Here is a 24,879-nt window from a genome sequence, read left to right on the forward strand (position 1 = left end):
TTAATTATCGCTTTTATGTGGTCTGCATTCAGACACAATCTACTTAAAATGCAATGCGTAGTTAGCTATAGCAAGTAGTATCAATGTTTTACTCTTCTAGTCATAGCCTAGCTATGTGTGCTCTTGTTTGGCTCAGTCAGTGCAGCTGCTTACTGCCTGCGATATGTTCATTCATAGGGTTATCTTTTCCTCTACCTGCCCTGCGCCTGTTCATCCCACCGCTGCGGCTGTTTTCTGCAGCGATGTGGCAAGTGGCCCAACGAGGGGATATAATGGACTACGGGAAGCTGGAAGAGTTTGTGACATTTGTTACAGAGACGGTTCCAGAGCTGCTCAGTTTCAGACAGAGAACCCAGCTCATGTTGGGCTTACGAGCAAAGGTGAGAGAGAGAGAGGAGGTGATTATTTGCAGTAACTTTGACTCTGTCATAGCGCCCACACACACACACATCTTTCACGGTCCAAAAGAACCAGGAGTGAAAACCACAAAATCTATATATCCAGATTTGTCCTGTTACTTGAAAAGAACATGGTTAATTTAGTAATGAGTTGTAAGAAATTATATTTTAGTCATGAAACAGGGAATGGAATATTTGAAAAGAAAGGTTAGGCCAAGTTGTTTACCCAACAGTGTTCTTGTAGGAATAATCTGTTTTTCCCCCCAGTTGGTTTTGGAGTTGTGCCGCACGGAGCAGACAGCAGGACTTCAGAGCCATCTGGACAGGATCCACGCTGCAAGATCACATCCGGGGGATGCAGACGTGAGTTTTAAGATATTCCTCAATCCTCTGTAATGATGTTTTCTCTCTCGATCTTGTCAGAATTACAGTACATTTATTCAAGAGGTTATTTCCCCAGTTTTGTTGCGCAGAAGCGGAAGCCTCTAAATCAAATTTCCTTTCACTGGTACAAACTCTCATCCAAGACCCAGTTGAGAGGAAACATTTCTTCCAGGTCAGTATATGGTTTTGTTGGTTCAGTTTTTTAAACATCAAAGTTTGAACATTTGTATGGTCTGTCAACATTGGTATAACAAAACAGATAAAACCAGTAGTATCTAGGCTACATTGTCAATGTTTTATGTTTTTGTGATAATAAACCTATCGCTTCATATTCTTAGGCTACATTTAATCTTTGAAAGAAATGTGAAAAGTAGCCAGCCAAATAATTGATCCCCCTGTCTTTTTCATCTCTCCCATTAGGAAGTGTTTCCTGTAGACTATGGACCCAAGTATGACTCTGCCCTGCAAGGATTAATGTGGGAGTTTCTCTCCAGGCTGGAGCAGCTCCTTCCAGTACCAGACCTCAAACAGGTACTCATGCAGAACCTCGTCATTAGACCACTCCTTTGACCTCCGTTATCAAGCATGAGCTTGTGAATAAAGTTGGCTTATTGGAATGTTTGCATAAAGAATGTGTGCATCTTTCATGTCATAATGTCCACGCTGAATTAACATGCTGACACATCTCATGTAGCACTGCAGCACTCTTCACAAAACGTTACATTGGTTACTTTGTATATGTATTAGACATGAGACATCTTGGCGCATTTTATTTAAGATAATGGGCATTTAGAATATTTTATTGAAGAACAACTGGACCGATTGATTGATGCATATTATATTAATGTGTGCTCCCCATCTTGTAGACAGTGTCTTGGCTCAATGCTGCACCCTCTGTCTTGGAAGAGTGTGTCAACTCTCTATCTCAACCTCTACAGTTGAAGACTCTACTTCAACATCATAGAGAACTAGGATATTTGGACACCAATGGTAAACCACTTAAAAAAAACAAAAATCCAGAATTAGTAAAGGAGGTATGCAAATTGTTACATTTGAATGATTCAAGGAAATGCTTTTAGGATTGTAACATTCCCCCTTTATTCATATCATCCCTGCAGTTTATTAAAATAAATAACATCTCACTGTAATTGTCTCCTTTTACCTCTCAATCAGCAACTTCTTCCTCCTCTGCTGGCGACTGCATCTTCTCCTCTCTGTCTCTCACTCCGGTACTGGTGACGGCCACTAGAAAGACAGAAACAGAGATCCAATCAGAGTTGATGGATGGCTGTATGGACCCAGCCTTATATGGTGAAGAGATGGAAACAGAGTCTGTAGTAGTGACTGAGTATGCAGAAGTGGAGCTGGGGACCAGTACATACACCAGAGAGGAAAGGGAGTTTAGTATAGAGAAGACTGAGTCACAGAACCCAAGAGACAGTCAGGCTGAATTGAATGGGGAAGAGCGGGAGTTGGTAGCCATGCCAAGCGAGGAAGAACGTCAAGAGGGACAAGTGGAGGTTATTTGTGAGGAAGTGGGGCATCCTAACGGAGACACTGAGCTTGTTTCAGAGGAAACCAGTGCCATGAACACAGAGGAAGCCGTTTTCTGTGCAGAGGTGGGGGATGTGTGTGTGGATCTGGAGTCAATGAATAGAGAGGTGGAAATGATTTATGAGGAGGTGGAGCATGTTGAACATCAGGAGTTAGTTGGGCCTATATGTGCAGAGAATACAATTGACAGACCGGCCACCCACAATGAGAACCTACATGACGAAAATGGGGTCACAGAGGAGGTGCGTGAGAAGGATGCGCAGGAGAGAAATGAAGCTGGTTATGTCCCCCAAACTGTCACGGATCAAGGAAGTTCCCAATGTACGCCACAAGATGTAATGAACCAGCCTGAACTGGTCACATCCTGTCTGCACCAAAAACCCACATTAGGGTTCCAGAGACTGGACGTCAGTGTCCTGCCTCTCCAAATGTCCTCCCCCTCTCAACCATTGAGAAGAAACACAAGACTCCAGATGAAGACAGTGGGATCAAAAGGACCCAATGGAGGGCAGCACAAGGCATTGGAGGAGGAGGCTAATGGGACCTGGGGTGTCCCTTTATACTTGTCTCCAGACCCAAGGTAAGAATGAGAGGTGGGAGGGGACTTAAGGTTTTAAAGCAATTTCACCATTTACTTTAAAAGGACCACAATGGAAATGCGTCATTGACTTCATTGTGTTATCCCTGTCACGTTTTTAAAATGTTTGTACTGTCTGTATGGCTTTGTTAAACTGTCAAATAAAATCAATCAAGTGCAGTGTCATTGGACATCAATTGTGCTTTATCGCTATCTTTAGGGAAGACTCTGAAGACCTCAGCGCCACTTCTGACAGCTCCACAATGAATGGAAATAAAGGTTTGCAATGTTATATCAACACAAGGTTTCTATGGTACTATAGGTACACTTGGATATCGTTAGAATTCTCTGAATGTTTCATCATTTTAATTGAATAGATTTGGCAATGTTGAATATGGTCCAGATGCCTGGTTCAGAATAAGTTGGATTATAATTTTTGAAAACGTTCTAAATTTACAGTATGCTCCTTTCTCTGTTCCCCTGCAGGTGGGACGGTGGAGGCTCCCTCTCTTGTCTTCGCCTGCTCTCAGTGCTCTTTTAACCATGCCGACGAGGTGACCCTCCGGCAACACCTTAAAGCGCTTCACCCAGAGGAGTACAGAAGGATGCCTGCTGGAGAAAATGAAACAGAAACCCCTCCAGGGTCTTCCAGTAGCACCCCTCTGAACCCATGTCTCTCAGACATTCCCCACACACTGGGGAAGTCTGGCAGGCATACATCACGCTCCAAAACATGCTCTGTGTGTGGAAAGACCTTCTCTCGAGCGACAGATATGAGGAGACACCAGAGATCCCACACTGGGGAGCGGCCTTACAGGTGCACCCAATGTGGGAAGACTTTCCAGTACTCCTTCGACTTGAAAAGACACCAGCGAAAGGGCCTAGGGTCAAGGCCGTTCCAGTGCTGCGCGTGTGGAGAGGGCTTCGATCGGGAGGAAGATCTAAAGACACACTGCAGTGTGGCTCATTTAGCAGAGTCGCCAGTCTCTGATGATGACGTTGGGATCAAGTTAAACCTCCCAGCAGGCCTTGAGAATGAGCAGTTTCCCAGCGAAGAGGGTCAACACAAATGTCCAGAATGTGACATGTCTTTCAGTCAGATATCCCAAATGAAGCGACACCAGCTGATTCACTCCGGTGGTGACCCGCTGCAGTGCAACCAGTGTTTGAAGAAATGTCAAAACTCTGATGCCCTCACAAAACACATGCAAATGCACAACGGCGCTCGACCATTCCAGTGTTCTATGTGCAAGATTAACTTCACGCAGCTAGTTTGTCTTAGGCAACACTATTTGAATGCTCATAAGGAAGAGGGTTCATTTCTGTGTTCCCATTGTCCTAAAAGTTTCTCAAGGCTATCGAACTTGATCAAACACCAGAGAACTCATACAGGTGAGCGGCCTTACCAGTGCTCTCATTGTCCAAAGAGATTCACACAACTACAGATCTTGACTAGACATGAGAGAATTCACACAGGAGAGAGACCATTTCTTTGCCCTGACTGTGGAAAAAGCTTTCTCTCTTCTGGTGAATTGTCAAAACACCTTCAGTGTCACTCAGAGGAGAGACCCTTCCCTTGTCTCGAGTGTGGAAAGACTTTCAAGGCCAATCGGTTTTTGAAGAAACACTTACAGACTCATACAGGAGAGCGTCCTTTCCCCTGCTCCCAGTGTGGGAAGAGATTTTCCAAGTCGACTGATCTGACCAGGCATAATCGCATGCATACAGGGGAGAGGCCACATATGTGCTCTCAGTGCGGTAAAAGTTTCTTAACTTACTCCGAAGTGGTGAAACATCAGCGTTACCACACTGGAGAACGACCATTCAAATGTGAGCAGTGTGGGAAAAGTTTTACCCAGTCCTGCTATCTTACAGTACATAAGCGGATACACACAGGAGAGAAGCCCTACTCCTGCAGCGTGTGTGGAAATCGCTATAACAGCACCACTCCACTGAAGAGACACATGCTCAGCCACACGGGAGAGAAGCCATACGTGTGTACTGAATGTGGGAAGGCTTATAACAGATTGCATCTTCTGCGTACACACGAGCGAACTCATGCAGCAGTTGAGGCTGTTTGTTGAGGATATTGGTGTGTCATTGCTATTCATATGTTGTAGTGTCTTTGGTGGATCATTTGTTGTTTTTTGGAAATGTAAAGTAAGACAGGCCATTTGTATTAGAGGCCTGTAACAACAAGAGTTGAGCCTCATACTGTGAATTGTTAATTCTGTCACTGCTTGGAATTTGATTGTATTTTTGAGATGTGCATTTTTGTGACCAAGAATCATACATCAAAGGGCATATTCTTTTATTTAGGTTACTCGCCTTGTTTTGACATTAAAAAGAGTGAAGTATTGCGCACCTTCCTTTGCAGAATGAAGAGGACAGTTGCTGCCGGTACACAGGCTGGTTGTTCAGAGGCGAGTGCCAGGCCTCTACTGTATGTTCAAAACTGAGGGAAAATATGTATTCTCAAATGTAGGCTCGAGTGTTGTCTTTATGGTTGATAAACATAATATTAATCAATCTGCTATCTTGGTCAATAGACGATACAGTATTTCATTTTCTAAGGCACCCATTTTGGCTCAACAGCACCCCCAGAGGCAAAACTTCTTTATCTTTAATGGAGTATTCCTTAGGTAATAAAAATAGCGTTGCTTATTTTTGTCTTGCGGTAGGCTACAATATTTTTCAAAATAGAAATCAACTAAAATCTAACAGAGCCATGTTAGTGGTAATGTAAGTTGGCAGCTTGGAGGACTTATTCTATTACTTATTTTGGATAAGGTACAGGCGGAAAGAAAATTGAGTCCAGTCTTGGGTACCGGAAGTTTGGGGAAGTAGATCGATGTTACTTCGCTCGTTAGGGAGCAGTCAAATAATTTTGTTTTCAAATTATTCTGCGCTTTTACATAAGTATATTTATAGCCATGGATGCATGTGGACTATCTAAAGACATCAATGGTGTGTAAGAAAATAACGTATAGCTAACGTTACCATGCTAGCTAATATCAAAAGCCCCATGGAAAAAGTGGCATTGTTAGCTATCAGTTGAAAGCCGGTTAAAATCGGTTGTTATGACTGCATTGTTAAGCCAAGTGTGCTTGTAATCCTATCTAACTAGCTATCAATTTAAAGTAAAGACAATTTGAATAGTAAAGTTATTGCTTAATGCAAATTAATCCTGACAAAGGCTAATGTCTGATGCTACTCTTATATTCAATGGAGCCCCATCCTTTAACGACTGGATGAGAAATGCATGTCTGCCATCTTTAGCTGACAGACATAATGATATATTACTGCTGTATATATTTTGAACAGTGTTCTGACTTCTGATTAAATGTTTGTCAATTTGTACACCTACATTTTAGATCCAGTTCTCAGTCTTTCTTCTCTGCACCTCCTGGTTCCACCCTTGCGGCTCCTGTCTGCTGCCATGTGGCAGGTGGCTCAACAAAGAGATGTGAGGCACTATGAGAAGTTGGAGGAGTTTGTGACTCTGGTGACAGAGGCCATTCCAGAGCTGCTGAGCCACAGACATAGAGCTCAGCTCATTCTAGGTCTGAGAGCACGGGTGAGAGACAAGTCAGGGGGCATAGGGTTATTCAGTTGGATGGAGAGCCCTGAAAAGCGCAAATGAAATATATTGAACAGAAGAGAATTTCCTATGATGATGAGTAGAGAATTGGGTCTGTTCTATACATTATGTAACTGTCTGCAATCCTATGAATGGGTACTCCCCACCTGAGTTGATTGAGAGATTACAATGACATGGTTTCCCCAGCTACAGGTTTGTACCACAGTTAATACTTGTTTCTACTGCGTGTGATTCAGCTGGTTCTGGAGCTGTGCCGAGGCCCTGTCGACCCTCAAACCATCCAACCTTACCTGGACAGAATGCCCACTGTAACTCCAGGATGTACAGGAGTAAGTGGGCTACAGTCCTTTTAGAACAGAACTTGGTTGTTTTCCAAGTGGATTTGAGTGCACACAGCCACTATGTGATGATGATTCTATCTGTTTACTGTCTTGAAGTACAGAGACGCAGAGGTGGAAGCATCTGAATCAAATTTTGTGGTGCTTGTCCAATCACTGCTAAAGGACCCAGTCGAGAGGGAGTGCTTCTTTCAGGTAATTTTACACTCAGCTCTGTGAGCCTCTTGCAGGACCGCGCTGCTTACGCCAAGGTTTTACTGAAAACAATGGGAGTGTCACGCCCGGGAAAAGTTACTCATCCAGGCCTTCAAGAAAAAAAGTACTTGAAGTTACAATCCATCACCTTGCCTTAATTTTTAAATAATGTTCCCACAACAGGAGGTGTTCCCGGAACAATATGGCCGACATTATGACACAGCGGTGCAGACATTAACATGGGAGTTCCTCTCCAGACTGGAACAACTGTTTCCAGTACCAGACCTCAAGCAGGTATTGAGCAATATGGCATGCATAGCTTTTGGCAATTTAGCCTTTCTGATATTGGATGTAGCATAAATCTAGCACAAGTTAGGCATAGTACATTTTGGGAAGACAAACACAATTCTTTAGGCTACGTTGATTGAATATAAAATGCATTTCTAAAAGACATTCCCTTTCAGACGGCGACATGGCTCAGCTCTGCACCTTCCGTCCTGGAGGAGTGTATGCAGTCTACCCCAGAGAATCTGAACCTCATTCTCCAGCACCATAAGAGTTTTGGACATTTAAAAGAACCTTGTAAGTCTCCTGTAATGATTACCAAATCATGATGCAACGTCTTGTAGTTTAAAACTCGCAGGTCTTTTTATGACACAGTTCTTGTTTTCTCTCGTTCAGCTGCTCTCTCCTCCTCCATGGGCGGCGACATCCTTTCCTCTCTGTCCACCCCTAAAATGGTGGTCACCACTGAGCCGACCACTTTTGTAATCCGGTCAGAGTCGTCACATAACTCGGCAGACGTGCTGGGCCCCATGTCTTTAGAGGACACTGATGCGGTAGTGGTAACAGTTTACACTGAAGTGGAGGTTGGAACAGAGGTGGAAGAAGAGATTGTAGAGACGATGAACGAGGAATACGTACCGTCAAACGCCTCTCCACTGCGGGAGGAGGTGGTTGAACTTAAAGCTGAGGATATGAATCTGGAGATGACAGTCGTTGAAGAATATGGCTACGTGGGGGAGGAGATGAGTGCAGCCGAGGAAGAGATGGACACAGTGAGTGTTCCAGTGGAGCAAGCCGATGAAGCCGTTAATATCAGTGAAGACATTGGAACTGGGACAGAGACTGTAGCAGTCAAAACATATGTCCAAGATGAGGTGGTGGCAGATCAGGACGGCCAATCAGAGACTGTGAATGTATGTGTGAACCAGGAAGGGAAGGACACGTCCCATGTGGTCAACTTTCAAACCCAACAACCTGCGACGTCAAATGTGAGGCGGTCTACACGGCTGCAGTCGAAGACACCAAGAACTTGGAGGAGGAAAAATAACACTGAGAACAAGTATGAGTGATTATAGAATAGGTGTACTGTCATTTAAAAAGGAATCTGCCATTTTGTCATCAAATTAGTGATATTTTTGTTTTTAATCACAGGAAAAACGGTGAGGCCTCAAGCGTGGTTTATGTCATCTCACCCAGGGGAAGAGAAGCCGGTAATAATGATCTCTCCAACTATTCTGACAGTGACTATTCTGACAGTCATCAGGGAAATGGTTATATACAGTGAAGTTGGAAGTTTACACACACTTAGGTTGGAGTCATTAAAACAAATTTTTCAACCACTCCACAAATTTCCTGTTAGCAAACTATAGTTTTGGCAAGCCAGTTATGACATCTACTTTGTGCATGACACAAGTAATTTTGCCAACAATTGTTTACAGACAGATTATTTCACTTATAATTCACTGTATCACAATTCCAGTGGGTCAAAAGTTTACATACACTAAGTTGACTGTGCCTTTAAACAGCTTGGAAAATTCCAGAAAAGGATGTCATGGCTTTAGAAGCTTCTGATAGGCTAATTGACATACTTTGAGTCAATTGGAGGTGTACCTGTGGATGTATTTCAAGGCCTACCTTCAAAGACAATGCCTCTTTGCTTGACATCATGGGAAAATCTAAATAAATCAGCCAAGACCTCAGAAATAATTGTAGACCTCCACAAGTCTGGTTCATCCATGGCAGCAATTTCCAAATGCCTGAAGGTACCACGTTCATCTGTACAAACAATAGTACGCAAGTATATACACCATGGGACGACGCAGCCATCATACCGCTCAGGAAGGAGAAACATTCTGTCTCCTAGAGATGAATGTACTTTGGTGTGAAAAGTGCAAATCAATCCCAGAACAACAGCAAAGGACCTTGTGAAGATGCTGGAGGAAACAGGTACAGAAGTATCTATATCCACAGTAAAACGAGTCCTATAACGACATAACCTGAAAGGCCGCTCAGCAAGGCAGAAGCCACTGCTCCAAAACCGCCATAAAAAAGCCAGACTACGGTTTGAAACTGCACATGGGGACAAAGATCTTACTTTTTGGAGAAATGTCCTCTGATCTGATGACACAAAAATAGAACTGTTTGGCCATAATGACCATCGTTATGTTTGGAGGAAAAAGGGAGAGGCTGCAAGCTGAAGAACACCATCCCAACCCTGAAGCACGGGGGTGGCAGCATCATGTTGTGGGGGTGCTTTGCTGCAGGAGGGACTGATGCACTTCACAAAATAAATGGCATCATGAGGGAGGAAAATTGTGGATAAATTGAAGCAACATCTCAAGACATCAGTCAGGAAGTTAAAGCTTGGTCGCAAATGGGTCTTCTAAATGGACAATGACCCTAAGCATACTTCCAAAGTTGTGGCTTAAGGACAACAAAATCGAGGTGTCGGACTGGCCATCACAAAGCCCTGACCTCAATCCTATAGAAAATCTTTCGCAGAACTGAAAAAGCATGTGCGAGCAAGGAGGCCTATAAACCTGACTCAGTTACACCAGCTCTGTCAGGAGGAATGGTCCAAAATTCACCCAACTTATTGTGGGAAGCTTGTGGAAGGCTACCCAAAATGTTTGATCCAACTTAAACAATTTAAAGGCAATGCTACCAAATACTAATTGAGTGTATGATAACTTCTGACCCACTGGGAATGTCATTCTCTACTATTATTCTGACATTTCACATTCTTAAAATAAAGTGGTGATCCTAACTCACCTAAGACAGGGAATTTTTACTAGGATTAAATGTCAGGAATTGTGAAACCCAGAGTTTAAATGTATTTGGCAAAGGTGTATGTAAACTTCCGACTTCAACTGTACATATTTACAGTAACAAGAACTGAGGGACCAAAATTTGGAGAAAATATGAATGTTTGGAAGATGTATTGTATATTTACATGTCTTTCATTGTGGTCTCAAGATATTTTTCAATTAGCATGCCCTTTATTTCTTTCCCAAGCCATGCAAATAAAACATGCCTTGTCTGACTTCTGTCTCCCAGGTGGATCTGACAAGGTGACCCCCTTTACCTGCCCTAAGTGTGCCTACCACAGTCTGGAGGAAAAGAGCCTTCACCTCCACATGCAAAGCATTCACACAGAGGAGTACAACAAGCCCAATGTGTCTGGGAAAAACAGAGCAGAGGTTTCACCATGTCCCGACAGCACTCGCCAGATATTCACATCAATCAAACCTCTCCTTTCTTCAAAAACTTTAACAACTGAAAACTCTGAGAATCAAACCGGTAATGCTGGGACTCCCACCAAAGCAAAAGGCTACCATAAGGCCCACACATGCGCCACGTGCGGTAGGATCTTCACTCGCTCCTCAGATGTGAGGAGACACCAGCTCACCCACACGGGTGAGAGACCTTTCCACTGCTCTCAATGCGACAGGACCTTCCAGCATTCGTGGGACCTGACCAAGCATGAGAAGAAACATGGTGGGACATCTATCTCTTTCCCCTGCCAGAAGTGCGGGAGCTCCTTTGCCAACCTCCGCTCTCTGACAGCCCACCACAGAAGTTCCCACCTGGGCGAGAGCGACCTGCCCCACCTCTGCTCCATCTGTGGCAAGAGCTTCCCCTCCTCCTCTGAGTTGCTGGAGCACAGGAAGAGCCACGGGACCAGCCTCCAGTACATCTGCCAGCAGTGTGGCGAAAGCTTCCACTCCCTGCTGGCTCGCTCCCAACACCGGCAGACCCACCTGGTAAAGCGGCAGTTCAAGTGCCCGCACTGCGACAAGAGCTATACGCGCAAAGCTGATGTGAAGAGGCACATGTTCTCCCACAGCGGCGAGCGACCGCACCAGTGCAACCAGTGTGGGAGATGCTTTTCCTTCCTCTTCCTGCTCAAGAAACACCAAATAGTTCACACGGGCGAGAGGCCTTTCCAGTGCTCCTACTGTCCCAAGAGGTTCACATTGATATCCATCCTGAGCAGACATGAGAGAATGCACACCGGGGAGAGACCCTTCCTCTGCTCTCAGTGTGGGAAGAGCTTTCTGTCCCAGGGGGAGCTGTCCAAGCACCACCGCTCCCACACTGATGAGAGACCGTACGCTTGCAATCAGTGTGACAAGAGGTTTAAGAGCAAAAAATCCCAACAGGAACATATCATCTCCCACACCGGCGTGCGCCCTTACCCTTGCTCTTATTGTGGGAAAGGGTTCACCAAACCATACGCTCTGACCAGGCACCATCTCATACACACAGGGGAAAGACCATTCCCCTGCGTCCACTGTGGGAAGACATTTCTCACCCCCGCAGAGGTACAACTACACATCCGCATTCACACAGGGGAACGCCCTTACCCCTGCCCTGATTGTCAGCTGAAGTTTAGGAGTTCGTCAGACTTGGCACGACACAAACGCTTTCATACAGGGGTGCAGACATTTGTCTGTAACCAGTGTATGAAAAACTTTCCCACCTCGTCCAAACTGAAGAAACACATGGAGAACCACTCAGAGACAGAGGCAGTCCAGAGCTCAGACTTTGGAGAAAATTCAAACCAAGTGTGAAGTAAGGGCAGCAGCACAATTGGCAAAAATGGCAGACAATTCATTAAAGTAAATTTACCTTCACAGCTATTATATTCTACAATGTCTCTGTCAAGGAAGATCTTTCAACACCATTAGATCTCTAAAATAAGATATCTTGTCAATCTGGCTCATATCCATTGCAATATAGCTATCAATTATTATTTTGTGTCTGATCAAAGGGAGTTGCAACTCAATCATGTCCTTGACTTATTTTATTGTAAAACTGTATATGCTCAGCATCTTAAATGCAACGGTTTTAAACTGTAAAATCAGTGCTATGATCATCCAATTAGTAGTCAATCAGTAGCTGGTCTATTGGAAGCGCTGGTAAATTAAAATGTTTGTCAACTTTTGAAGAATGTCAAAGATTTGTAAAATGATCTGTTACGTAATGAACCAGCCTTAGGTGGATGCCAACTTGTCTCCTTGTCTTTACAGTTCCCAGCACAATACATGTATTTTGTTCTACTTTGTAGCGCTCTGTTTCTCTGACACACATACCAGTAATTAAAATGAAATCAGTTGGGCGGGGGGAACAGGTTAGGCCCATGTAGTGAAAACAATAGGCTTTGAGTAGCTTTGTGCAGAAGATCTGTTGGATGCCAGTTGAATCATTCCTAGGTGAACTATCCGATGCATTTCCGATGACAGGACCCTTTGTGACGCGCAGCAATTCCAGGATCACTTCCGGATTGCTTTTCGTTCGTGGCTACAAGCATGTTATTAACTGGTTTACAATTAAATTAGTAAAACATTCGTAGACAAAGCAAACGTAGTGTACACAACATTATTTGCTACAATCTGTAGCGTTCAGGAAGGAACCGATGCATTAAATCCCGTCGTCTAACGGGATCCTCCATCTAACTTTTGTAACAACAGTCAGCATTTGGCCCACGCGACAAAATGGACTCGGAATTTTCGGCAACGGACAATGCAGGTATGCAGGCTGTATCTAATAAATGACCATGCAAATATGCCAGCCGCTGCATATACTATTTGCTACTTGAGTTATTTTGGGGTATGTTCAGCAAGACACCATGTTCACAGCTTGTTTCCAGTCAAAAATTAAGTCCACAGGACACAAGCAGTACTCGTATATTTCTACAACAATTATGAACATTTGCTCCACTGAATATGCCCCAGTACCCATAATTAAGATGCATAAGCTACATTCAATTACACAAGACTGTTGCGAAACGTTATTTAACAATTTCAGAGAATGCACTAGCTATGTTGTAGATTGATTTCAAAATTGTTTACAATGTTCTTTTGAAATACTCTCCAAGCCAATGAAGGTACAACACATAACAAAGTTTGTGGACACCTGCTCCTCGAACATCTAATTGAAAAGTCATGGGCATTAATATGGGGTTGGTCCCCCCTTTGCTGCTATAACAGCCTCCACTAGACATCCTGTGAAGGCTTTCCACTAGATGTGGGGCTTGGTTTCTATTCGGCCACAAGAGCATTAGTGAGGTCGGGCACTGATGTTGGGCGATTAGGCCTGGCTCACAGTCGGCGTTCCAATTCATCCCAGAGGTGTTCGTTGAGGTCAGGGCTCAGTGCAGGCTAGTCAAGTTCTTACAGACCGATCTCGACAAACCATTTCTCTATGGATCTCGCTTTGTGCACGGGGGCATTGTCATGCTGAAACAGTAAAGGTCCTTCCCCAAACTTTTGCCACAAAGTTGAAAGGACAGAATCGTCTAGAATGTCATTGTATGCTGTAGTGTTAAGATGTCCCTTCACCTGAACCATGAAAAACAACCCCAGACCATTATTCCTCCTCCACCAAACTTTATAGTTGGCACTATGCATTGGGGCAGGTAGCGTTCTCCTGGACTCCGCCAAACCCAGATTCGTCGTTGGACTACCAGATGGTGAAGCGTGATTCACCATTCCAGAGAACGCTCCAGAGTCCAATGGCGGCAAGCTTTACACCACTCCAGCTGACGCTTGGCATTGCGCATGATGACCTTAGGCTTGTGTGCGGCTGCTCAGCCATGGAAACCCATTTCACGAAGCTCCCGACAAACAGTTATTGTGCTGACATTGCTTCCAGAGGCAGTTTGGAACTCTATAGTGAGTGTTGCAACCAAGGACCGACAAATTGTACGAGCTATGCTCTTCAGCACTCGACGGTCTCGTTCTGTGAGCTTGTGTGGCCTACCACTTTGCGGCTGAGCTGTTGTTGCTCCTAGAGTTTCCACTTCACAATAACAACACTTACAGTTGACTGGGGCAGCTCTAGCAGGGCAGAAATTTGATGAACTGACCTGTTGGAAAGTTGCCATTCTTTGACGGTGCCACTGTAACCGATGTGAAATGGCTAGCTAGTTAGCGGTGGTGCACGCTAATAGCGTTTCAATCGGTGACGTCACTCGCTCTGAGACCTGAAGTAGTTGTTCCCCTTGCTATGCAAGGGCCGTGGCTTTTGTGGCGCGATGGGTAACGATGCTTCGTGGGTGACTGTTGTTGATGTGTGCAGAGGGTCCCTGGTTCGAGCCCAGGTAGGGGCGAGGAGAGGGACGGAAGCTATACTGTTACATTGATGCTGTTGACCCGGATCACTGGTTGCTGGCGAATAAGGGTGAACGTGGAAAGAGGAAGCTGGCGGATCGTTGGGAGAACAACCTCTATATTGTTACGGAGAAGAATAGTGACAACCACATCTTCAAGATACAGAACATGTCGACTGGCCAGGAGAAAACGGTCCACCGTAATCTGATAATTCCTGTAAACTTCTTGTCTCTCCCTGACACTGCCTTGGAGACACCTAATACGGGAGACCGTGAGGATCCGAATGAGGAGATGGAGGACTCATCCATGAACGATATACAAGAAATGGACATTGGTGAGAGGACTAGTGCGGGGGTATCAGAACAGACCTCGGGGAAGCACAGCCGGAGCACGCTGAAAAAGAAACCCCAGATGTGCTGGAAGATGGGCCACTGGCGAGGGACCCTCAGAACTCACCACATTCTGAGGGTGCCACTGGTGGCACAAGCATGTCAGAGCTAACCTTTGGAGAAGAAATGTCCGAACCCTTTGAAGAAGAAAGGCATTCTGAAGATGCCGCTGGTAGCACAAGCTCCAGCAACAGTCACCCACGAAGCATCGTTACCCATCGCGCCACAAAAGCCGCGGCCCTTGCAGAGCAAGGGGAACAACTACTTCAGGTCTCAGAGCGAGTGACGTCACCCGATTGAAATGCTAATAGCGCACACCACCGCTAACAAGCCAGCCATTTCACATCGGTTACACCACGTTGGAAGTCACTGAGCTCTTAAGTAAGGCTATTCTACTGAAAATGTTTGTCTATGAAGATTGCATGGCTGTGTGCTAGATTTTATACATCTGTCAGCAACTGGTGTAGCTGAAATAGCCAAATCCACTCATTTGAAGGGGTGTCCACATACTTTTGTATATACAGTGTATGCATTTGACGTTCTGTCTGATTGCACCCTTATTATTCATTTTTCCATGCTGTTTTAGGTCTCCCTCTCCTCTCCCTCTGCCTCTTGGTTCCACCCATTCAGCTTATGTCAGCGTCCATATGGCAGGTGGTGCAACAGCGAGATGCCATGAATTATGCAATGCTGGCGGAGTTTGTCTCCCTGGTGACAGAGATGGTCCCGGAGTTGCTGATCTATAGGCACAGGGCCCAACTTATTTTGGGATTGCGAGCAAGGGTGAGTGTTACAACCCTAATGAGTGAGTGTAGAGGCATAGATAGAGCCCTGATGTATTCGGATCCCTTTTAGAATCCAAGAGTGGAAGATTTAGTCTCGTGTAGGCACACTAATTTCACAACAGTCCCTTTACAAGTCAGAATGTTGAATAAACTTCATTTGGACAAACTTTACCTGTTGTCTGCGGATTTTTTTATGTCGGAGGTAATCGGTGACAAAATATCCACAGTGAGGTGTTATTAGCCCGACTTTCAGTACGCTGGTCTGTATATGTTTTCAATACTGATGCATGGGACGTAAACACTTGCACAATATCTAAACAAGGGCCAAGCGTGACCAAACGTTGACAACTTTTCATTTGTAGTATATCGCATGCGGTTCCAGCTGATTGCGAAGGGGACATGCTTCGGTCGACAACGTTTGGTTACGTTCGGCTATTGTTTGCATATTGTGCATCATGTGCAATGCGTCAGGAGATAGAAAATACAAACCGTGGAAATGTTATCTTTATTTCCTACTGCCAAAAGGACAACAGCACGGGCAACCGGTGAATTGAGTGTAAATATCATTTTATTCAACATTCTGGCTTGTAGAGACTACTGCATATTTTTTTGTGCGTCTTTTTCAGATTGAAAAGCCATGGGGTGACCATGGTAACAGTCTGACGTACTATAACTATATAACTAATGAATAACGGTGCATGGGGTATGTGTTATTGCAGCACATTCTGGAGTTGTGTCGCAGTGAGCATCCTGTAGAACCTCAGGTCATCTTAACCCAGCTGTACATGATTCAACCACTTACCCACTTCAGTAATGATGTAAGTTGATCTTCAATGAATACCTTCTTCCTGGAGGAGTAGACTGGAATAACTGTGGAGTGAAATGCACTGCTATAGATAAACTATGTTGGACAAATGTGTCCTTATTTGATGTATTCTACAGGTAAGTGACACAGAGGTGGAGTCGTCAGAGACTAATTTTCTGGAGCTGGTCCAGACCCTGCTTAAAGACCCTGATGAGAGAGAGCATTTTTTCACAGTGAGACTTCATAGAACACATGTCCTCTTGCATTGGATTTACAGGTCAATGAAGTAAAGTGTTTTGCATTGCATTTACCTGTATATTAAATAATGTGGATGGGTTTTCTTCCTCATCTGTGTCCCTCAGGAGATATTCCCAGTGGAGTATGGACCACAATATGACATCGAGCTGCAGACTCTACTGTGGGAGTTCCTGTCCAGATTGGTTCAACTGTTACCGACCCCTGACCTCGCACAGGTGAGGGAAAGAATACCTTCCATTCACATCTACTGTTTAATAATCATTGTGCAGTACCAGATTAATTAAACTGTGCAAGGAACCATGTGAAGTGGAATATTCAGTAGATACATATCTATTATTTTATCTATCCCCCAGACAATGGCATGGCTCGGTACTGCCCCCTCAGTCTTGGATGATTGTGCCCATGTTATATCTCATCCAGCAGATCTGAAGAGTCTGCTCCAGCACCATAAACGTCTTGGACATTTGGAGCAACATGGTGGGTGACACGTAGCAAATGAATGCATCCTATTTTAAAACTGCACATGGCATTCATCCAAATGGATTGACTTTAATTGTAGCATCCTCTCTTTGAACAGTACCCCCCTGCGCCATGGGCGACTGCATCCTGTCCTCTCTCTCCATCCCGCCACACAGTAGAACGGTGATCAGCACTGAGCAGACCACCTGTGACAACCAGTCAGAACCCTCGCAGGAGTTTGTGGATGACTTCGAGGTGGAAATTGTAACTCTGACAGATTATGAAGAGGTTGAATTAGGTTTGAGTCAGGAGGAGGTGGAGGATGGGAACGATGACGAAGGACAGACCATGGAGGACAAGGAAGAAGAGCCTAAAGAAATGCCCGCTGAAGAAGTGGAGGAAGAGGAGAAAGTGATGGAGAACCATGAAGAGAGGGGCTTGGAGAACAACTCGCATCTAGAAGAAGCCGAGGATGACCCAGCATCCTCCCATCACCAAACATCCTCTGGGCCACACATCTGCTCAGTCTGTGAGAAGAGCTTCAAGTTTGCCTCTGCACTAATAGCCCACCAGGTCATCCATACAGGAGAGCGCCCGTATGTGTGCCATCTGTGCGGCCGGTGTTTCTCCTTCAGGCAGTCTCTGGACAGGCACAAACAGACACATAAGGATGGGCGCGTTTACGACTGCTTGATCTGTGGGGAGACCTTTCAGTCCTTGTCAGCCCGCACAGAGCACAAGAAGAGCCATATGGAGCAAGGCGCTTACCAGTGCTCACAGTGCCACAGGAAGTTCAACTGGGCGTCGGCTATGGTGAGACACCTGAAGGCTCACACAGAGGGCACTGAGGTCAAAACGCAGGAACTTACAAAAAGCCTGAAGTCTGAGAAAGAGGATATAGGGATTAAAGAGATTGTAGGAGAGGTGGCTATTGAACCCCCTGAAACAGACCCGGTGTTGGAGGATGGAGGGAAATCCTGTCACAATCCACAGGAAGGAGCGGGTCTCAAACAACAGGAAGGAGATGGTCAGTTTGGTCAGTCCACTTCATCTGAGCCTGCAGTGTTGGTGCCTGGACTTCTGGACAAGGTCGTAACACTTGTCAAGGTCCGTACCAGTGGTAGGAAAACGAAACCGACCTTGAAGGTGCAGATGGTGAACCTGCAGAAGCTCAAGGGAAAGGTTGCCACCCCAAAGAGGAGGACGGGTGGAAGCTTGATGAACCCCCAGGGTTTCACACCATTGCATTTTAAGAGGTAAAGTAGATGGATGCAGACAGTTTAAGGTTAAATAACAAGTTTGTTATTTTAAGTGAGAAATAAAATGTTACTCAAATGTCATCTCATGGCATTAATGCTTTAGGCGGGCAATTCCACAGTAACAGAGTGACACTGAGACTCTGATTTTTTACTTTAAAATGTATGTCAAACAAAAAAATAAGTTTGGTAACAGACAGCACAAACTGTCATTCTGTTACCAAACTACTGTTTATCAAGTAAATGTATCCTTGAAAAATTCTGTAGAAATTGTTCAACGTAGTCCTTGTGCATAGTTGTATGGTTTGTTTAACTTTGCAATCATTGGTTTTTGTTTGACATACATTTTAATGTGAAAAATCTGAGTCTCTGTGTCACTTTGTTACCTTGGATTTGCCCTCTACCTACTTGTTTATCTTCAACAGTGAGGAACACTCCTATGGCTCACCAGTGGTCTCAACAAAGGAAGGAGATACAGGTACAGATGTATTACCTTATTAGTTTTGCATACGTGTGTAATTGTTTGATCTGTTGAGTGGTTACCTACATGTATTATTTTGTTACATACATTGCTTAAATAATTGTTTGTATCCTGCCCTTATTGAATCCATCAGGTTTTCACTTTTACTTTGTTGGTCCTTCAGGGTGGTGTCCATTCTCCTGTCCCGAGTGCTCATTCGTCAACTCAGACGAGGCGTCCGTCCAGCAGCATATTGAGACGAACCACTCGGGGGAAGTACAGGAAGACGCTCCACACCAAACTGGCCAAGCTGGACACTATGATTGCCCAGACTGTAACAGCAGCTACAAGTTTCAGTCCTTACTGAAATACCATCGGCGCGTACACACCGGCGAGCGCCCATACGTGTGCCCTCAGTGCGGACGCCGCTTCTCCTTCAAGCAGTCACTAGAGAGGCACAAACAGACACACAAGGATGGGCGCAAGCATGACTGTCTGATCTGTGGGCAGAACTTCAAGTCCTTGTCAGCATACACAGAGCACAAGAAGAACCACATGGAGAACGGTGTGTATCGGTGTTCGGAATGCGACCGGCGGTTCTCCTGGAAGTCTGCGCTGGTAAGACACCTCCGGACTCACACGGAGAACGCCACCGAGGCTGAGCTCTCTTACAAATGCCCAAGGTGTGACTTGGGATTCAGCAGTAGTACGTACCTTAACAGGCACCTGCTCACACACCAAGAGGAGAGGTTGCATGTCTGCAGCTGTGGCAAGAACTTTGCCTACAAGGCTGCTCTGACCGCACACCAGCGCACCCACCTGAAAGAGAGGCCACACCAGTGCAAGCAGTGTGGAAAGGGTTTCCTCTACAAGGGAGGGCTGGTAAGTCACATGAAGATCCACTCTGAAGAAATGCCTTTCATGTGCTCATTCTGTGGGAAGAGCTTCAAGAGGGAGAGGAACATGAAGAAACACGAACGCTGCCACACCAGAGAGAACGTGTTCAGCTGCTCGCAGTGCGACAAGACCTTTGTGTACAAGGCCACACTGACCAGGCACGAGCTAACCCACTCGGGGGAGAGACCGTTCCTGTGCTCCGATTGTGGCAAAGGGTTTTTCTCCCATGCGGAGCTTCTAAAGCATGAGCGCTTCCACACGGGCCACAAGCCGTTCCAGTGCTCTCACTGCGGGAAGCAGTTCACCCAGTCCTGCTACCTGACCATTCACCTGCGCTACCACACAGGGGTACGGCCTTACTCCTGCACCCATTGTGACAAGAGCTTTCTCAGCGCCAACCGTCTAAAGAGACACCTGAGAACCCACACAGGAGAGAAACCCTACCTGTGTTCAGAGTGTGGCAAAGGGTTCAAACAGTCATATCACCTCAAGATGCACCAGCAGACTCATGCCACTAAGATTTACTGAGGCATGATTGTGTCTCTGTCCAGACTTCAATCAAATGATTTGGTAGAATGTAATGGTGAGTTAGCTGTCGACTGTAGACAACCAGGAGTGTTAAAATATAAATACTGAATAAAAATATAAATTCAATATGCAACATATTCAAAGATTTTAGTGAGTTACAGTTCATATAAGGAAATCATTCAATTGAAATAAATTCATTAGGCCATAATCTATGGATTTCACATGAATGGGCAGGGGTGCAGCCAGGGGTGGGCCTGGGAGGGCTTAGGACCACCCACTGGGGAGCCAGACCCAGCCAGTCAGAATGGCTTTTTTACAGACAGAAATACTCCTCCATTTCATCAGCTGTCTGGGTGGCTGGTCTCAGATGATCCCGCAGGTGAAGAAGCCGGATGTGGAGGTCCTGGGCTGGCGTGGTTACACGTGGTCTGCGGTTGTGAGACTGCCAACAGCTCTGGTGGACATTCCTGCAGTCAACATAACAATTGCACATTCCCTCAAAACTTGACGCCTCATCTGTGGCATTGTGTTGTGACAAAACTGCAAATTTTAAAGTGGCCTTTTATGGTCCCCCGCACAAGGTGCACCTGTGAGCTCCCATCAGATCCTTGGGCTCCCGAGTGGCACAGCGGTCTAAGGCACTGCATCTCAGTGCTAGAGACGTCACTACAGACCCTGGTTCAATCCCGGGCTGTATCACAACCGGCCGTGATCGGGAGTCCCATAGGGCGGCGGACAATTGGCCCAGCGTCTTCTGGGTTAGGGGAGAGTTTAGCTATCATTGTAAAATAAGAATTTGGTTTTAACTGACTTGCCTAGTTAAATAATGATAATGCTGTTTAATCAGCCTCTTGATATGTCACACCTGTCAGGTGGATGTATTATTTTGGCACGATAGAAATGCTCCCTAACATGGACGTAAACAATTTTGTGCATGAAAATTGAGAGAAATAAGTTTTTTGTGAGTATGAAACATACCTGGGATTTTTTATTTCAGCACATGAAACATGATTACACGTTTATATTTTTGTTCAGTATATTAGTGATAATTCCTAATCTAAGGATTCATGAAATGCATTTGAATTCTTTCCGGCTTTCCTCAGCTGAAATAATGATAGAAATACTGTGTCGTTGTTACTCATCAAGGCACATACAGCTCTTCTGTGTCGTTGTTACTCATCAAGGCACATACAGCTCTTCTGTGAGCTGAATCACTCATGTGACACAATTTTGGCCTGGATTTAATCTGTAGAGCCCTGGCTGCAATTAATCCCGGACAAAATTTTGTTTTTGGTTGATTATAACAATGTAGAAGTACTAAAAGAATTGTGCCTCATGTCCTTCTGCTAAAATGCATTTCATATGTATTGTACATTGTATTTTCAGAGTTGTAGCTCAAATGAGTTTAATGAAGAGACTTCAATGAACAATACAAATTGTTACTGTCTTTTAATGAAAACCTCAACTTAAAACCTACTAACAAAAAAAGGAAACTCAAGCATACTTAAAACTAAACTTTATTAGATGCATGGGTACATTTACCATCTATAAACTCAAGCTATGATTTGGGATATTTTTTTTTACAAAACAGGCATGTCTTAGAAACTTTGCTCCGGACATTGGCAGTAAGGGGTGAGATACCACTGTCTCATATCAGCTTTGCAGAGGTTGAAGTATTTGACAATCTTAATACTGGCCATCAATCTGGGTCTGAATGTTTGCATGCTAAATCTGTACCATGATTTAATTGATCAATATTCACTCAATGGTAATGACTTCATTACCATTATATATAATATTAATTAACAAAATAGGACTCACATTCCCTTCAAAGGAGCAATGTTTCAATGACAGACTAGCAGTTATTTAGCACCAACATCAGTTTCACATGTTTAAAGAACACAGTGCCTCAGAGGACTTGCGGGGATTATGCAGTTTGTTACCAGATGTCACTTAGGAGTGCATTGTGTGGGTGGGAAAGTAAAGGACAGTGTTGAATAGTCACTTCAAATGGGTGACAGGACAATTGTGACTAGTTTATACTATTTAAGATTTGAGGTGAAAGTAAACTCCTTTGAGAATCCCAGTTTCAGTAGGTTCTGATGTTTCACTCATGTTGAGTGTGCACACCGGCATACAGATTAGTTTCAGTAGTTAGGAATGCCATGACTTCATCTGAGGTCCGCCACCTAGGTCACATTTAACATGAGAAAACAATGCATGGCCACACTGCCAAAACTATTGAACTGGGAAACAATTGATCCAGCACTTTGGCCAGACTGATCTACACAACCATGTGTAGAGTGATGGGGCAGTGGTCACTGCCCATAGCTTGGTTGCGGATCTTGCTATCACAAAGGCCTGGCAGTAGAGCAGAGGACAACACAAAGTAGTCCAGACGCCAGCCTACGTTCTTAGACCGAGAGTTCATCATGTAGGTCCAGAAGGTGTACGCGTTGGCCTGCTCGGGGTACAGCTCGCGGAAGCTGTCGGTGAAGCCTGCAGCCAGCAGCTGATTGAAGCCCTCACGCTCCTCTGCTGTGAAGCCTGCATTTTTTTTGTTGCCTTTGGAGTTCTTCAGGTCGATCTCCTCATGGGCCACGTTCAGATCCCCACACAGCACCAGGGGCTTGCGCTTGTCCAGGTCGCTCAGGTAGGCCTTGAACTCCACATCCCAGGTCTTGCGATAGTCCAGGCGCACCAGGCCTCGGCCAGAGTTGGGCACGTAGGCGGTGACCAGGAAGAAGGTGGGGAACTCAGCAGTGATAACACGGCCCTCCTTATCATGCTCCTCTTTACCTGCAGACAGATTGGGGATAGGCAGGTTAACTAGGACACCTGGAGAGAACAGTCTGAATGAGTAAAGTTAAGACATTCACAGCCAACTAGAGTAACCAGGATCAGCCATTCACTCACCAATGCCATAGGTAACTTTGAGGGGCTCAGTCTTGCACAGCATAGCTACCCCGCTATAGCCCTCCTTCTCATCGGAGCCAGCCCAGTACTTGTGGGGGAACTCGGGCATGGAGGTGATTTCATCAGGAAGGGACTTCTCAGCGCACTTCGTCTCCTGTAGGCACAGCACATCCGGGGCCTCGTCACGCACCCACTGGGCAAGAGAGAGGGAAAATAACCAGTCAGCTCCTTCACATTGCACTGCCATGTATCAGTGTTTAAAAGGTGCAGCCACTGTGCAGATGAATGAACCAGACAATAGTATTAAACAGACGTTCATACGTCTCAATGTTTAAATCTCATGCATTGTATAACTGTAGTGTGTGGACTTATTTCACATGTGTAGTTAACAATTCTATGCACTATAGCTCAACTAACCCGGTGCCTCTGCACATTGACTCTGTACCAGTACCCCTGTATATAGTCTCGCTATTGTTATTTTACTGCTGCTCTTTAACTACTTGTTATTTTTATTTACGATTCTTATTCATATTTTTAAAACTGCATTGTTGGCAAGGGACTTGTCAGTAAGCATTTCACTGTAAGGTCTACACTTGTGGTATTCGGCGCATGTGACTAATACAATTTGATTTATAGCTCAATGCCAAGTCGTAATGCAGCTTTGGACTCTGTGGTTCCCAAACTCACATCAAGGCCCTTCTTCTTGACCCAAGATCTGAGCCCATCCACATTCCAGGAGGTGATCTTCATGTTAGCAGCACGACCATCTTTGCTGTTCATCTTATCAGGAGGGTCACTGTACAGAATGGGGGCCTCTGGTTCCTTGACCTTCTTTCCTTTCTTGGCAGCGGAAGCTGTAAGGTAACAGAGAAAACAGGAGGGGTAGTGAGACTGATGTAACAGTATGTTCTTTCCATTTGTATTCTGTTCTGCTTCAGACATACTGTAAGTGTAAGATACATATCGCAAAAAACAGTTAACATCAATTGACTAGATGTCTCACCTGTGCCGTTGTCATGGTCACCATCTCCAGCCTCCTGCTCATTTTTCTTCGATCTTTTCGACATACTTGCACTCGTTCTTATCCCACACACGCCCCGAAGACACACAACACGCACACACAAGTACACACGCCGCTGGGAAAAGAAAAACATATGATCTAGTCATTAGCTTTATTTATAGCAGCCAATTTAGCAAATACTATAGCGATGCTTAGCTCATCAGCTACTGCCACAATAGCTACTAGTTTGTACGCCAGATATGTGATAAAGATGTTTACATTACTGTATTACATATCCATTTAACAATTCTGTAACTACTGCAAAAACAGGCGAATCTTTGATAATAAGCTAGTTAGCTAGGACATATACATAACTTTATGTGCGGCCTATGGCTCAATCCATGTCGAATGAAGATCGAGTCTGAATAAATGGGGGAAATGTGCACGAGCAATCTGGCAGAAAATGAATGCAACTAATGCTGCTACTGCTACTTCTTTGCAAATTAAGAATTGAACTAGAGAGAACCCAAAGTATTCTTACTTTGCTTTTTCACAACAAAGGATTCAACCGTGTCACACTCGCGCAGTCACTCCTCCAAAACAAAGCAGTGGGTTTTGAGGAACATTGTCACACAGACACGCATTTGCTGTTAGGCTGCCCTATATTATGCCTGATGTG

At 44.8% G+C, this 24,879-nt stretch overlaps 3 protein-coding genes across 4 annotated transcripts in view; 2 read left to right on the top strand and 1 right to left on the bottom strand.

Annotated features, from left to right (window-relative positions):
- LOC120050105 (zinc finger protein 135-like) overlaps positions 1-5,277 on the top strand; it is a 32,190-nt gene extending 26,913 nt beyond the window's left edge. For both annotated transcript variants that reach the window (XM_038996747.1, XM_038996748.1), the window contains 8 exons: positions 178-380; positions 666-761; positions 859-954; positions 1,203-1,313; positions 1,649-1,772; positions 1,956-2,916; positions 3,134-3,192; positions 3,400-5,277. In XM_038996747.1, coding sequence (XP_038852675.1) covers positions 178-380; positions 666-761; positions 859-954; positions 1,203-1,313; positions 1,649-1,772; positions 1,956-2,916; positions 3,134-3,192; positions 3,400-4,997 — 3,248 coding nt within the window. In that variant the 3' untranslated portion in view covers positions 4,998-5,277. The remainder of the gene's footprint in view (positions 1-177; positions 381-665; positions 762-858; positions 955-1,202; positions 1,314-1,648; positions 1,773-1,955; positions 2,917-3,133; positions 3,193-3,399) is intronic.
- A 116-nt stretch (positions 5,278-5,393) lies between these two features.
- Positions 5,394-20,524, top strand: LOC120049161. The gene is made up of 18 exons (XM_038995388.1): positions 5,394-5,880; positions 6,288-6,490; positions 6,751-6,843; positions 6,952-7,047; positions 7,231-7,341; positions 7,512-7,629; positions 7,729-8,392; positions 8,485-8,543; positions 10,390-11,903; positions 14,700-14,937; positions 15,423-15,619; positions 16,341-16,439; positions 16,564-16,659; positions 16,789-16,899; positions 17,038-17,161; positions 17,262-18,399; positions 18,825-18,877; positions 19,044-20,524. Exons 1-18 carry the CDS (start codon positions 5,847-5,849, stop codon positions 20,282-20,284), a joined length of 6,189 nt encoding a protein of 2,062 aa, XP_038851316.1. The 5' UTR covers positions 5,394-5,846; the 3' UTR covers positions 20,285-20,524.
- Positions 20,525-21,783: 1,259 nt separating this feature from the next.
- On the bottom strand, positions 21,784-24,847 carry LOC120050108 (DNA-(apurinic or apyrimidinic site) endonuclease-like). Its single transcript, XM_038996751.1, has 5 exons — positions 24,742-24,847; positions 24,204-24,336; positions 23,888-24,054; positions 23,201-23,393; positions 21,784-23,083 (listed from the first exon to the last, which is right to left on the bottom strand). The coding sequence occupies exons 2-5, from the start codon at positions 24,265-24,267 to the stop codon at positions 22,569-22,571; spliced, it is 939 nt and encodes a 312-aa protein (XP_038852679.1). The 5' UTR covers positions 24,268-24,336; positions 24,742-24,847; the 3' UTR covers positions 21,784-22,568.
- Between the last annotated feature and the right edge of the window lie 32 nt (positions 24,848-24,879).

This window comes from Salvelinus namaycush, chromosome 6 (genome assembly GCF_016432855.1).
Source record: "Salvelinus namaycush isolate Seneca chromosome 6, SaNama_1.0, whole genome shotgun sequence".
Classification (NCBI taxonomy): Eukaryota; Metazoa; Chordata; class Actinopteri; order Salmoniformes; family Salmonidae; genus Salvelinus; species Salvelinus namaycush.